The 14,655-nt window shown below is 38.9% G+C and overlaps 1 protein-coding gene across 1 annotated transcript in view; it reads left to right on the plus strand.

The window, feature by feature from the left end:
* Window positions 1–14,655, plus strand: part of LOC105983958 (aldehyde oxidase 3-like) — an 89,655-nt gene that overhangs the window by 29,303 nt on the left and 45,697 nt on the right. Inside the window, exons 14-21 of the mRNA XM_013014025.1 lie at window positions 1,425–1,609; window positions 1,924–2,086; window positions 2,401–2,493; window positions 4,135–4,304; window positions 4,889–5,003; window positions 5,398–5,520; window positions 10,559–10,655; window positions 11,396–11,520. Coding sequence (XP_012869479.1) covers window positions 1,425–1,609; window positions 1,924–2,086; window positions 2,401–2,493; window positions 4,135–4,304; window positions 4,889–5,003; window positions 5,398–5,520; window positions 10,559–10,655; window positions 11,396–11,520 — 1,071 coding nt within the window. The remainder of the gene's footprint in view (window positions 1–1,424; window positions 1,610–1,923; window positions 2,087–2,400; window positions 2,494–4,134; window positions 4,305–4,888; window positions 5,004–5,397; window positions 5,521–10,558; window positions 10,656–11,395; window positions 11,521–14,655) is intronic.

Raw genomic sequence — 14,655 nt, forward strand, 5'->3', positions numbered from 1 at the left:
GGAAGGAAGGAAGGAAGGAAGGTGGGAGGGAAGGAGGGAAGGGAGGGAGGGAGGAAGGAAGGAAGGAAGGAAGGAAGGGAAGGAGGGAGGGAGGGAAGAAAAAGAAAGGAAGGAAGGAAGGAAGGAAGGAAGGAAGGAAGGAAGGGGAAAAGAAGCATTTCTAAAACATCTTCCACTTTTGCCTCACTATCCCAAATTAATGTTTTCTTCAAATTAATGAGAACTGTAGAGAAGTACATAAGAACCAACTGAGTTCTGATCATATGAAGATACTGTCAGTATACGAGGATTTCATGTGTTTGTAATTGGGCAAAATATAGCTTTGACTGTTGATGACTTAATGACAATATCTATTTGCCAGAGTTTAACCTACACCAATTCATGAAGAAAAAAGTCACAAAAGCTAAACTGAGAGAATTTTAAAAACAACTAATCTATGACTCAAAAATGTCAGTGTCAGGCTGGGTTCTGGTGGCTCATGCTTACAAGTCTAGCTACTCAGGAGGCTGAAACCTGAGGATCATAGTTTGAAACCAGGGCAGGCTCAAAGATTTTATTTCAAATTTAATCACCAAAAAGCTGGAAATGGATCTGTGAATCAAATGCTAGAGCACTAGCTAGATTTGAGCAAAAGAGCTCAGAGACAATGCTCAGACACTGAGTTCAAGCCTGAGTACTAGCGTGCATGCGTGTGTGTGTGTGTGCGTGCACACACACACACACACGTCAGTGTTATAAATAAAATTTTATTCTAGAATGCCTCTAGAATAAAGACGCTAAGAGGCTACAAAGATGACACCTTCATAGCCCTTATGAGATATAAGGCTCCCAATTGTATACTTGCAGAAACTTGAGTATGAATTATATATTAAATAATAGTATTGTACCATTAACCATTAATATGACTCATTATCATGACAGTCTAGATAGTTACAAAGGAGAAATTCCATGTATTTTAGGAGTTACCTGTGGATCTTGTTTCTTTTGTACTGGTCCTGGGGCTTGAACTCTGGGCTCGAGCACTGCCCTTGAGCTTTTGTGCTCAAGGCTAGCATTCTACCACTTCAGCCATAGCTCCATTTAAGGGCTGTTTTGGTAGTTAGTTGGAGATAAGAGTCTCTCAGGCTTTCTTGCTGAGGCTGGCTTTGAGCCATGGGTGTGAGCCACCAGTTCCCAGCTTGTGGGAATTTTTAATGATGAAATGTCATTATAAAATGTCATTAACTTTCAGATGCTCCAACTAAGACTGAATGCATGAGTGTGTAATGTGTGTGTATGTGCATACCTAGTATAAGATTGGTGGAAAAGCACTGATAAATAAGCAAATCTAAGTGAATGAGAGGTAGGTACTTATTGTATTGCTCTGGAGACTTTCTCAGGTTCATGAATTTTCAAACTGATCAGTCACTGTGGTTGTTTTGCAGTGGGAGTTTGTGTCAGCTTTCAGACAAGCTCCATGTCAACAAAATGCCCTCGCGGTTGTAAACACAGGGGTGAGAGTCCTTTTCAAAGAGGACACAACCACCATTGCGGACCTGAACATCTTATATGGAGGGCTTGGCCCTACAACAGTCAATGCAAACAAATCCTGCCGACAGCTAATCGGAAGGTAATTTATCAGCTTATACTTAGTACAAAATAAGTCTGTTAGCCCTTTGAGGACAGTTGACATCTCTCAGGAGACATCATTCTCTCCTGCATCTTAGCATTTTACACAGTAAGTTCATGTGATCATTTAAAGCAAGATTTTAAATAAAGCAGTGTGCACAAAGAGACCTAAGTGAATATGATCATATTCCTGTTAGAGAAAATAGATTTTAGCACCCTATTTATAGTTTTTTAACCTAATTTTCTGGTAAATGGTACACTTTGGTTTATCCCTCACTGTGCTAAACTGATTGGATTCCTTTATCCTATGTGTAGATGTTGGGATGAAGGAATGCTAAATGATGCTTGCAGACTGGTTCTAGAAGAAATCGCCCTTCCCCAGTCAGCCCCTGGAGGAATGGTGGCATATCGAAGGACTCTCGCCATCAGTTTCTTCTTCAAATTCTACTTGGATGTTTTGCAGCAGTTGAGGATGAGGGTAAAAATGGGTTTGTCTTTAAGATTCTCCAGGAAGACAGTTTGTTTCAAATTCTGCCAACCTCTCTTTAAAACTTAAAGCTTAACGGGGCACCATATGGTGACCTGACCATAGTCCGGTTTTCAAGCTATGTTTCTGAGGGTCCTTAATGGACAGAACTCAAAGAGCTCCTAAAATTCATATAACCTTCTCTAAGCAATGAAAATCAAAGTGTGGAGAACATTCAGAGGTGCCAGGTTTTTTCCTTATGTCAAGCAATTGTGTCATTACAATTAGTATTTTTCATTAAAATAATAGAAGTATTTGTTCTTCAGGACCCACGTGGATATCCTGGTCTCTCTAAAACACTCATCAGCGTCCTGGAAGATTTTCCTTTGGCCATTCCCCAGGGGATGCAATCATTTGAGGTCAGTTCATTTTCCAAAGGACCAGTAGCAGAATTGAAATTGTCTTTTTAACCTGGCTTTGCTTTTGAATTACTTTTTGGAAAGGATCAGCTATGGGATATTTGCATATGAGCATTATCAGTTAGAAAATGTGAGAGGGTAACAAATCCCACTGAAAAGGCAAATGGAAAGTAAATCTCTAGGAATCAAATCACTTAGGTTTCAAGGACTATAAGCAGGGAATTATTAAACTAGTGGTGAACGAGGAAAAAATACTTAAATACAGGGCATGATGTAGTCCTTAAAAAGACATAAAATGTATAAAGACTTCAAGTTTCTATTAGGACATTAAATGCATTCCCCATCAAAATACCAATATGATCTTTCAGGAAACTTATTTTCAAATTAATAATGCAGGGAAACTAACCCTATATAATGCCAGTATATATTTCTAGTAATTAAGCATAATAAATACTGGTACAAGAAGAGGCTAAAAGACAAATCGAACATTATAGACTCAACAAATAAACTAGGAGATGGTGCATCATTAGAAATAAAAATGCAGGCAGGTGCCATGAGGACACACCTGTAATCCCAGCTACTCAGGAGGCTGAGGTCTGAGGACTCAGGATCCAAACAGCTTGGTCAGAAGAGTCTGTGAGATTCTACCTTCAATTAACAAGCAGAAAGCTGGTCTGGAGCCATGGCTCAAGGGGTAGAATGTCAGTGAAGAAAAACAAGTAATCAAGGCCCTGAAATCAACCTCCATAATGAAACAGAGTATTTATAAAAGGTAGTGGCACAACTAGCTAGTCATGTTAAAAACCAGAGAAAGAAACATAAAATGGTACTTCCATTTACCACTTTACAACGAGAATGAATTACAGACTGATTAAAGTCTTAACGATGAAACATGGAATTACTAGAAAAATGTGTTTGAGATATATTATACACACACACACACACACACACACACACACACACACACACACATATATATATATATATATCAAACATATATATCAGATATATGGTCCTTTTTAGGTATAACTTGAAACCCAGAAGCCATAAAGGAAAAGACTGACAAATTTGACTATATAAAAGAGAAAGTAAAAAAAGAGAAACATTTGCAACAAAACTTTTATAAATCAATAAGAAAAAATAAAGTAAAATAAGCCAAGTATAGCACCTGGCAGATCACCGGAAAAATAAAAACATTAACTCCATAGAGATAGAGCTCCACTCAGGATTTTGAAAATGCCAATTATGTTAGAAGCAACATATCATTTTCATCTAGCACATTGACAACAATTTGAAGTTTTGTTTGTTCCCAGGACTGATAGAGTTGGAATTTCTTTTTTCAATATGCATGCACTTTCTTATAATAAAATAATAGATATTAAATAGCTTATTTATTCACTGGCCAGGTTAGGAGGAGGCTACCAATAGGGGGCAGCAGAAACCTCCTTTGCTGCCTCTGCATTTTTTTGGTTCCAATTTTACGACAGTGATCCTTACCAACGTCAATAAATAAGGCAGGAGAGAGAACAATGAAAGTAGCAAAACTCTGTCCCTTCCAGAAAATTCTTATTTGCATGGCTAGGCAAGTACCAGCAACTACAGCTATGATTGATCAATTTGTTTCCATTTTCCAAAATACAGTGTGTAGATCCCCAGCAGCCTCCTCATGACCCAGTGGGCCGGCCCATCATGCATCAGTCTGGCATTAAGCATGCCACAGGAGAGGCTGTATTTTGTGATGACATGCCTGTTTTGGCAGAGGAACTCTTCCTGGCTGTGGTAACCAGCACCAGGCCACATGCTAGAATCATGTAAGTAATAAGAGTGAAGTTGGAAAGCTAGTTAAACCCTCTATCCAACTCAATATATTAAACCATTTCACACACAAAATAATAGTGATGTTTTCAGTATATATCTTGATAAGAGAAACTAAAAGAAAGTCAGAAAATTCTCGACTTGGGAGTAAAGACTAAGTTCTTATCAAGTTAGAGAACTAGTATTGGAAGAGGTAGCCATTGTTTTCTGTAAATGGAAAAGAGTAACTCTTCATTCAATTTCCTCAGCACAAAAGATCCCAAAGACCTATGTTTTTCTCTACCCTTTTTCTAAATGTCCACCATCAGAGGAACCTGGCCTTCTCAAGGTGCTGAGGATTGAATACAAGCTTCTAGAGACTCCTGGAAGAGGGAAATAACAAATGCTCTCCTAAAAAATATCCCTTTTGGTCTCCCCTTGCGTCCAGAAAAATCAGTGTCCTCCCTTCCCCATGGTATTGGCCCCGTGTCCACACACTGCTCTTTGTGGACTTTCCTGTGATGATCAAGTGAAACAGTGGGGTTGTTGGGATTTGCCTATGCTCAAGGAAGAGGGGCTTATGGTCTTGTTTCCTCCGCAGTTCCATTGATGCCTCTGAGGCCCTGGCATTGCCTGGTGTGGCTGATGTGATCACTGCTCAAGATGTTCCTGGTAACAATGGCAGTGAAGAAGAAAGGCTGTACGCGCAGGATGAGGTAGTGGCATTAAGGTGTCTACCACTCTCATGGCGTATCAATAATAGTGGCAGCTGTTCTTCTCTGGTACCAATCCATTTTTCCAAGGAATTTTATACATAGGATCACATGTAGTCCTACCAACCTCACACTACTTATTTGTACTCAGTCTTCTTTGGGAACAGATTTAAGGCAGCTAACTTCACTGTTCAGTTGGCACTGTTTTTGTTATCTTAGGATGAAGACACTGAAGCCTAAGTGATTTTAGTCAGTTCTCTGAGGCCCTGGTGGCAGTGCCAGTTTTCAACCCAAGCCCCATGCTTTCTGCTATGCCTCAGAACCAGACAGCATGCTAGACTGATCTAGGACTTGCTGGGCACATTTTCATTCTCTGCTTGGTCTGTTCTTTCTACAGGTGATTTGTGTGGGGCAGATTGTCTGTGCTGTGGCTGCCGATTCATATGCCCATGCAAAGCAGGCAGCAAAAAAAGTAAAGATTGTGTACCAAGACTTGGAGCCTGTCATTGTGACCATTCAGGTAATGTCATTATCTGCTCTGTCTTTTGGCCATTTGGCAGTGGGTTGTTGCAGGAAAGATTATAGTTGCACAGTATTTGTGGAAACCTTTAACTTTCCCTCTGATAAAATGGAGATCATAGATTAGAAAATAGACTTTCTTTCGCAAGCCTTGTTGCTCTAATCACCAATTTCTTCTAACTGGAAATGCATTCTCTCAAACCACAATAGATCTTTAATCTGACCATCGTCACTAAGTACATTTGAAATGCTTCTGGTTTTCCTAAAGGGAGAGTCCCAAATTCCCAAATTGACATTTGATCTTAGAAAGTTCAAGCCTTTGCCTCTTAGGATAGATTTGAACATTTGTAAATCTAAAATTTCTTTTTCTTTTTTTTTGGGGGTCCGGTTGTGGGGCCTGAACTCTGGGCCTGGGCGCTGTCCCTCAGCTCTTCAGCTCAAGGCTAACGCTCTACCACTTGAGCCACAACGCCACTTCCGGCTTTTTTCTTTTTGTTTATGTGGTGCTGAGGAATCAAACCCAGGGCTTCAGGCATGCAAGGCAAGTGCTCTACCACTGAGCTACCTTCCCAGCCCCTCTAAAATTTCTTTCCCTTAGCTATTGTCCCATGTTCCAACTCCCAATCCTTGCCCTACATGGAGCTGACTCTCACCTCACTGAATGTGGAAAGAGTGCATTTTTTTTCTGGGCTCTTTTTTTTCACTATTTGCCAGGTTCTGAGATAAAGTCACAGTGATTCCTTTTGTGCATTGTGTGATAGATTCACTAAAGAGGAAGTGGCATCATTGCCTAGAGGAGGGACAGTCATAGGGTCCATTTGTGTAATGTGGCAAGGCTACGTAATGTACTAGATAACAACCTCTGCTGCTCTGTTGAAAGACAGAAAAAAAAACTTTCCAACAAGTAAATTCTGTGGATTATGTCTTACTTGAGACAATGTTCTAAGTTCTTCATCTAAAATAATGAATGGCAAGAATCAGCCTTTACAAATTATCCTACTATGCAAAGAAGCATGATTTTTATAAAGGGTTACAATTAGAAGTCTAAAAAACAAAATCCAGAAAGCAAAGAATGCATGGTAAACTCTATTGTATTTCTGGCTGTACCTCAAATTCTAAATACCAGAACACAGAAGATTAATAAATTCAACTTCATAACTTAATATGAAGAAAACATAATATGCAGTTGAAAGATAAACATCAACTGGAAAACATTGTAAACTGTACCAAAGACAATGAGCTAATTTTTAAAAATTATAACATGATTTCCTAGATATGAAAAAGGAAGAGAGAATCAAAAATGAGGAAAGGTAGAAAAGAACCCACAGACCTCATATTTGATAAGGGATCCAAAAACACAGGATAGAAGAAAGCTTCTTCAACAAATGGTGCTGGCAGAATTGTCTATACACATGAAATTAGATCGTTATATATCACCCTGCATCAGAATCAACTCCTAATGGATCAAAGACCTCAATGAAAGACTAGATACACTGATAATATTATAGGAAGGGGAGACTGCCCCTTGGCACTAGGGCTCCTTGGCACAGGTAGAAATTTCCTAAGTGAAGATCCAGAATCAGAACAAATCAAAAAATGAGTAGATAATGGGACTGCATCAAACTGAAGAGTTTCTGCATGGCAAAGAACATATCCAGCAGGATAAATAGAAAGCCCACAGAATGGAAGAAGATCTTTACTAGCTATGCATCTGAAAAGGGCCTTATATCTAAAATATACTTAAAGTTCAAAAAATCGAACTTCCCAAAAAAATATCCTCAAAGAAACAGCAACCAGTTAATAAATGAGCTAACAACAAAGAGAGAGTTCTCCAAAGAAGAAGCAAAAGTTTCCAATAGACACACAAAAATGTTCAATATCTCTGGCCATAAAAGAAATGTAAATCAAGACAACATTTAAATTCTACTTCACTCCAGTTAGAATGGCCATTATCAAGAAAATTAACAATAAATGATGCTGGCAAGGATGTGGTCAAAAAGGAACTATGCTGTGGGTAGGAATACAAACTTGTCCAACTACTCTGGAAAGCAGTAAGGTATGGAGGTTCCTCAAAAGACTAAACAGAGAACTTCCCTATGACCGAGCAATTCCACCCCTGGGCATCTATCCAAATGACCACAAACCAGGCTATACTAAAGCCACCAGCACAACCATATTCATTGCAGCATTATGTCCCTCAGTGGACAAAAGGATTAAGAAAATTTAGTATATATACACAATGGAATTCTATGCTTCCATCAGAAAGAATGACATTGCCTCATTCATAAGGAAATGGAAAGACTTGGAAAAAATTATACTAATTGAAATAAGCCAGACCCAAAGACACATAGGCTTCAGAGTTTCTCTCATTTGTAATAATTAGAATGTGCCTATAAATCTATAAGTAAACCCAATTGATAGTGAAAGACAAATAATTACACCTGGGCATGATTAATTAAATAGCAGTCTAAACATTCACACAGTGAGAACACAGGGGGATATTCTTTTTTTTATTTTATTGTAAAGATGCTGTACAGAGGGGTTACAGTTACATGAATAAGGTAATGAGTATATTTCTTGTCAAGCATTGTTACTCCTTCCTTTGTTTTTCAAAGGAGGATATTCTTAGGAGAGAATGGCAAGGGTTCAATAGCTATGTGTATATGATTACATAAAATGATGATGGGCTGGGAAGGTAGCTTAGTAGTAGACTGCTTGCCTTGCATTCATGAGGCCCTGGGTTCGATTCCTCAGCACCACATAAGCAGAAAAAGCTGGAAGTGATGCTGTGGCTCAAGTGGTAGAATGCTAGCCTTGAGCTGAAGAGCTGAGGGACAGTGCCCAGGCCAGAGTTCAGGCCCCACGACCAACAAAATAAATAAAAACAAAAAATAAGCAAAAATGATGAGTATTGAAATGAACTCCAAGAAATGGAAGCAAGAGTTGTTGTTTTTTTAATTGTACTGTTTGTAGTTCTTTCTTTTCCTTCTTTTTTCCCCTTTGGTTTATTCCCTTCTGTTGCTGTTTAATATTTCTGTATACTTTGTCCGGTATATAAGTTGATCTGATTTGGGAAGGGGAAAAGGAAGCACAGAAATGGTGGGATAAAGGATGAACCAATTCGGCAGTGATATTCATTAGATACTATTTTGGAAATGAACTATATAACTTGGAGGGGGGGAGTCAAGAGAGGAAAAACTGGGAGAAAATGAGGGAGGGAGCTGGCACTGTTCAAAAGGAAATGTACTGATTACCTGACTCATGTAACTGTAACCCCTCTGTACCTCACCCTTACAATCAAATTTTTAAAATCCAAAAAAAAAAAAAAAATGAGGAAAGCCAGGCAGATCACAATAGGTTGTAGACATAGGAAGTAATGTCAGGTCTTATCATGAGAGTTTAAATTAAAAACTATAAAGAAGTATTGTTTTTAACCTATCCAATTGACAAGAAAGCACAAGTTTTATAATATATTCAGTTGGTCAGTTTGGGAGAAATAAACTAGAATAACACTATGAGAAAAAAATGAAAATTCCAAATATACATACTCTTTAAACAGGAAACCTACTCTGAGATTTTATCCTGAAGCTCAGCTGGTTTCTGTTATTGTTTGAATGTGCAATATCTCCCCCATGCTCACATGCTGGAGGCTTGGACCCCAGCTGGTGCTACTATTTGAGGAGTTGGTGGAAACTTTATAGGTGGGGCATAGATGGAGAAAGTGGGTCACTGGGGATGTGCCTTTGAAGATATGGCTGCTCCCCAGTTCCCACCTCTTTCTACTTCCTGTCCCCCCTCAGGTGAACAGCTTCTTTTGTTCATCATGTGATTATTACACAATGTTCTGCCTCACACTGAGCTCAGACTCAATGAAACCAAAGACCTTGGGCTCAATTCCTGAAACTGTGAGCTAAAACAAACATTTCCTCCTGTAAGTTGTTTCTGTCAGGTATTTGGCCACAGTCATGAAAAGCATGAGTAATATAGTTTCCAAAATTATTGTTTACACCGTTGTTTATGATAGTAAAATATCAGAAGCTAATTAAAGTGTTCATCTACCTATAAGGATGGACTTTGGGCTTTGGGGGATAGCTCAGTGGTGGAACACTGGCCTAGCATGTGGGAAGCTCTGGTTTCAACTCCCAGCACTGCAAAAAATAAAAATTAAAAAAAAATCTAATGGAATTCTATGTCACTGTAGACATACTTTCCGAGTGAAGATATTCTCTGTTCACTGTAACAGAAATAACTCCAGGTTGTAAGTGAAAGGCAAGATGCAAATAAATATACAAATCGGAGAGCATAAACTCATAATTGTTTGCATTTGCATTTATAAGCTCCAGAAGCTAATGATGATGGTTACTTTGAGGAAAGGATGGGAACTAGAAAGAAGGCCACGCAGGGGCAGGCCTCTTCATCAAGTACACTCAGCTTATTTTAGTTTAAATAAAGTCATTATCCGATTTTGAAAGGGAAGTTTTCAATATAACTTTGAAAGTATTCATGAAATATAGAACATAGACTGCTTAAGAACAGCTTGAATACATTAAAGAATAAAGGCTGTGTCTCTGTGCACATCTGGGTATTTAAATCATTCTTCTGTCACATTCCTATCAAAATTCTTAGCTAGAAATAAGAGGTAGAAGGAATTCTAAATAGTCTAAAGGTTTAGACTAGTGGAATATTAAACTTCTACAATAGGTTTGTTCTGAGGATTAGTAGAGCTAGAGGAGTCCTGACTTCAGTGAAGATTGACATTTATAGGTAATTAAATATGCATGTGATGGTCAATAACATCTAACCACCATTCTATGTCATATTTTCTGAAATGTGTCTGCTCAGGGGATATGGTCTGAAAGATGCAGCTGAGTACACTGAGGCACTGGGACATTGTGTCTGAAATCTGTGTTGTCCTAGGGCAATCTAAGATCCAGGATTAACATCGCAGGTGGCTTTCGCCGTGTGAGAGGTGGCAGTGACTAGTCAGAAATCCTGAGTTGGGCAACATTAGTGACACTTTTAATCTATTACTTCTATAGGATGCAATACAGCACAAATCATTCATTGGACCTGAGAAAAAACTAGAGCAAGGAAATGTTGAAGAGGCGTTTCAGTGTGTTGATCAAATCATTGAAGGTGAAATCCTACGTCCCTTCTTATCGGGGGAGTTTTGAATATATTGAGTATACCTTAATTTTATACAAGTTGGATGAAAGTGATACATCTTAGTTCTTATTAAGGGAATTTAAGAAGAAGGACATGAACATAAGATTCAAAGAAGTGAGAGTAATTTTATGAAGAAACTTGATTCCTTAGTCCAAAACAATCTGTACTGGTTCCACTGATAACAGAAGATATTTGAGATCTTCCAATAGTAAGGTGAAAGGCTCATAGTTATCCTTTATCGAATCTGCTAGAAAGAGGAAGAGAGTGTACCAAAGATAAGGTCAAAGGTCATGATAATATTCCAGGTAAAAATGATGATAAATACAATGGAGTAGAGAGAATGTCGGTGCAGTATTTAAGCACTGACTAGATGTGACAAGCAAAGAAGAATCCAAAAGCATTCTTACATTAAAGATTTGTTTAGGTAGGAGAAACAGGATATTAGTAATGTGATGGAAATTATTACTTGTTTGGAGGCAGGTAGAAGATAAAGAACTAAAGGATTAGAGACATTAGAGGGCCTAAGTCTACAAGCAATTGTAAAGGAATTGCATTGCTCTGAGTAATTCTAAGTTGGGAGATTCTTTGAAATAAGACAGGACACCAAGTATTATGCTCATCACCTTAAAAATAACACTAATAACATTCTATTTTGAATACATTTAAATGAAGTGTTCCTAAAAGCTTCATATGTTTGATGTATCTAAAAGGGGAAGTGCACTTTGGAGGACAGGAACATTTTTATATGGAAACTCAGAGTGTCCGTGTGGTACCCAAGAAAGAGGATAAAGAAATAGATATATATGTGTCAAGCCAGGATGCAGCATTTACCCAGGTGGGTTGCTTTCTAGTCATGATGTCTGTGTTACACTTATGACACATATGACATTGTCAATATTCTGCCTTAAGTTGTGAAAGCTAAGTAAGGATGTTTGAACAATGTTGCCAGTGACTAATGCCTGAAATACTAGCTACTCAGGAGGCTGAGATCTGAGGATCGTGATTCAAAGCCAGCCCAGGCAGGAAAGTCCATGAGACTCTTATCTCCAATTAACCATCAGAAAACCAGAAGTAGTGCTGTGGCTCAAGTGGTAGAGCACTAACCTTGAGCTGAAGAGCTGAGGGACCTCACCCAGGCCCAGAATTCAAGCCCCACGACCGACTCCCGACCCCCATCCCTCCAAAAAAAGCAATGGCAAAACTTAGCCCCAATTTTTCTTTTTTTTGTTATTCTTTTTTTATTGTAAAAATGTTGTACAGAGGGGTTACAGTTACATGAGTAGGGTATGAGCACACTTCATAGCGAACATTGTTACCTCCTCCTTTATTTTTCCCCTACCATCCCTTCCCTCCCCACCTCCCCAACTTGTCCTGCCCCCCCCCCGCACCCGGACAGTGTAACGTTCGTTTTCAATATAATGTCCTGTACATCTTGTCCTCACAATGTTAGCCCTGATTTTTCCTCCTCTCCATTAGTCTTCTACAAAAGTCTAAGTCCCCTTTGTCTCAGATGATAATTGTCTACTACTTCATTAGAAAAAATATTGAGGCCGTGGGAATATACATTTCCAGTCCCAGCTCCACTCTCCACCATGCCACAGTTATTCTTCCTGTACTCTGTATTACAACTTTTCACTACCCCATTCTGATTAGTCCTTAAATCAAAATATGCCCCATTCCTTTCTTTCCCCCTTGATGGTAGTGGGTTTTGAACTCATGGCCTCTGTGCTTGTTAGGAGCGCACTCTGAAACATGCATGCCAGCAGCTCTAAGTATTTTGTAGATAGTTTCTCACTTGCTCTTCTGGAACAAACCTGGATCACAATCTGCCTATTTTCAGTTATTTGTAATTTGCATGATAGGCACATACCACAATGTCCAGCTTCTTTCCATTGAAATCTCATGGACCTTTTTGCCCAAGCTGGACAATCTGTCCATCTTAGCCTCCAACACAGCTGAGATGATAGGTGTACATTACTAGCACTTAGTTATTGTTTGAGAAGGAATCTCATGTGTGTGCCCAGACAGCCTCAAACTTCAAACTTCTTAATTTTAGCCTCCAAATGGTTAGGATTACAGGGGTGTGCCACCAGTGCCACAATAGTCTTCTCCTCTCTCTCTCTCTCTCTCTCTGTCTCTCTCTTTCTCTCTCTCTCTCTTTGTTGATCATGAGGCTTGAACTCTGGGCCTGAGGGCTGTCCTTCAGCTCTTCAGCTCAAGGCTAGCGCTCTACCACTGGAGCCACAGCACCACTTCTGGGTTTTTCTAGTAGTTTATTGGAGATAAGAGTTTCACAGCTTTTCCTGCCCAGGCTGGCTTTGAACCCCGATCCTCAGATCTCAGCCTCTTGAGAAGCTAGGATTACAGGCATAAGCCACCAGCACCCAGCTCTCTCTCTCTTTTTTTTGTGTGTTCATGCTGGTATCAGGACTTGAATTCAAGACTTTGTGCTCTTATTTGGCTCCCTTGCCCACAGGAGGTCCTTTACTGCTTAAACTATACCTTCAACCCAGCTTTTGGCGATTCAGTTGGAGATAGAATCTTCCAGATTTTTCTGCTGGGACTAGCTTTGAACTGTGATCCTCTAGGCCTTAGCCTCTTGAGTAGTCAAATTTACAGGTGTGAACCACTGACACCCTACTGCTCCATTCTTAAAAGCAACCCTCCCTTCATTCTGCTTCACCTTGTGGCTGTTGCTTCTATTTCTCCTTCTCTTATGAGACAAGTTTTTAAAACAATCGCCTATACTCTACTGCCATTCCATTTACGCTTCAGTTCATTGCTTCTGCCTAGATCACCAGTTATCTGCCACCTCTCACATCTAAACAATGTTTTTCTGTCTTTTATGAATGTCCCTGCTGCCTTCTACATAGTAGGCCATTTACTGACACTGCATGCTCCTGACTTGTCTGGTGGTATGACCTTAAGATTCTCAAAGATGTTAGACATACATTTATACATATATATGCACACACATTTCTGTAATGTTTTCCTTCATATTCACAATACTGTCATCATTAGGAAATGTAACACTGACGAACACTAATCTTTATTTATAAGAACCATAGTCAAATTTCCCCCAGTAGGCTCACTGATGTCCTGGATTTTGTATTTGTGCTTTGTTTTGGTTTTCCAGTCTAGGATCAAATCCAGGATCATGCATTGCTTGTCTCTTTAGTCTCAATTAAGCTAAGACAATTCTCCAAACTATTTTTTCTTTCATCTCATAGATACTTTTAAGAGCAAAGACAGTTGTTTACAGCAATATCCCTAAATTTCGGTTTGATAGTTGTCCCCTTCTGATTAGATTCAGAATAAGCTTTTTTTTGGCAATATATTGTATAGAAATGTCTTTGAACTCATTACATCAAAAGGAATATGTTGGTGTGGTGTAATACTTAAGTTGTTAAGTTTAGTCGTGAAAGTGGTACTGTCAGGTTTATCTTCTGCAAGGATATCTTTCTCCTCTTTGTAATGAACAAGCTATGTGTGGACTGCTAGCTTGACACTGTTTATCTGTTTTCTGATTATTTAAGTACCACTGGTCATTCTTGTCTAGTATTTTTTCTAACTCTATGATACATACTACATTTATTCCTTAACACTCTTCTGGAAAGAGCTTTAAATTGTTTTTGTGCCAATGGGGATTTATAGATTTTTTAAGAAAAAGAATTGGTGTGTCAAAATCCATTCCAGAAAAGATTTTTGGTGCTCAAATTGTCCCCTGTTTGGCCATTGGGAATAACTTCAAGTTAGCATCTTCAATCTTTCAACATAGATTTATCATCTTCTAAGAATTTTCTTACTTTCTGAATATATAAACAGTTTGTCCTTTTCTTACCACAGACCTCAAATTGACACTTGTTCCAAGGAGCCCTAGTTTCTTTTAAGGGGGGATGGTAGTTAGTGATGAAATCTGGTGCTAGATGTGCTTAGTGTTACTGAGGTATTATTGCTCTCTGAATCTTTT

The sequence above is a fragment of the Dipodomys ordii genome, unplaced genomic scaffold, assembly GCF_000151885.1.
Source record: "Dipodomys ordii isolate 6190 unplaced genomic scaffold, Dord_2.0 Scaffold1, whole genome shotgun sequence".
NCBI classification, from domain to species: domain Eukaryota; kingdom Metazoa; phylum Chordata; class Mammalia; order Rodentia; family Heteromyidae; genus Dipodomys; species Dipodomys ordii.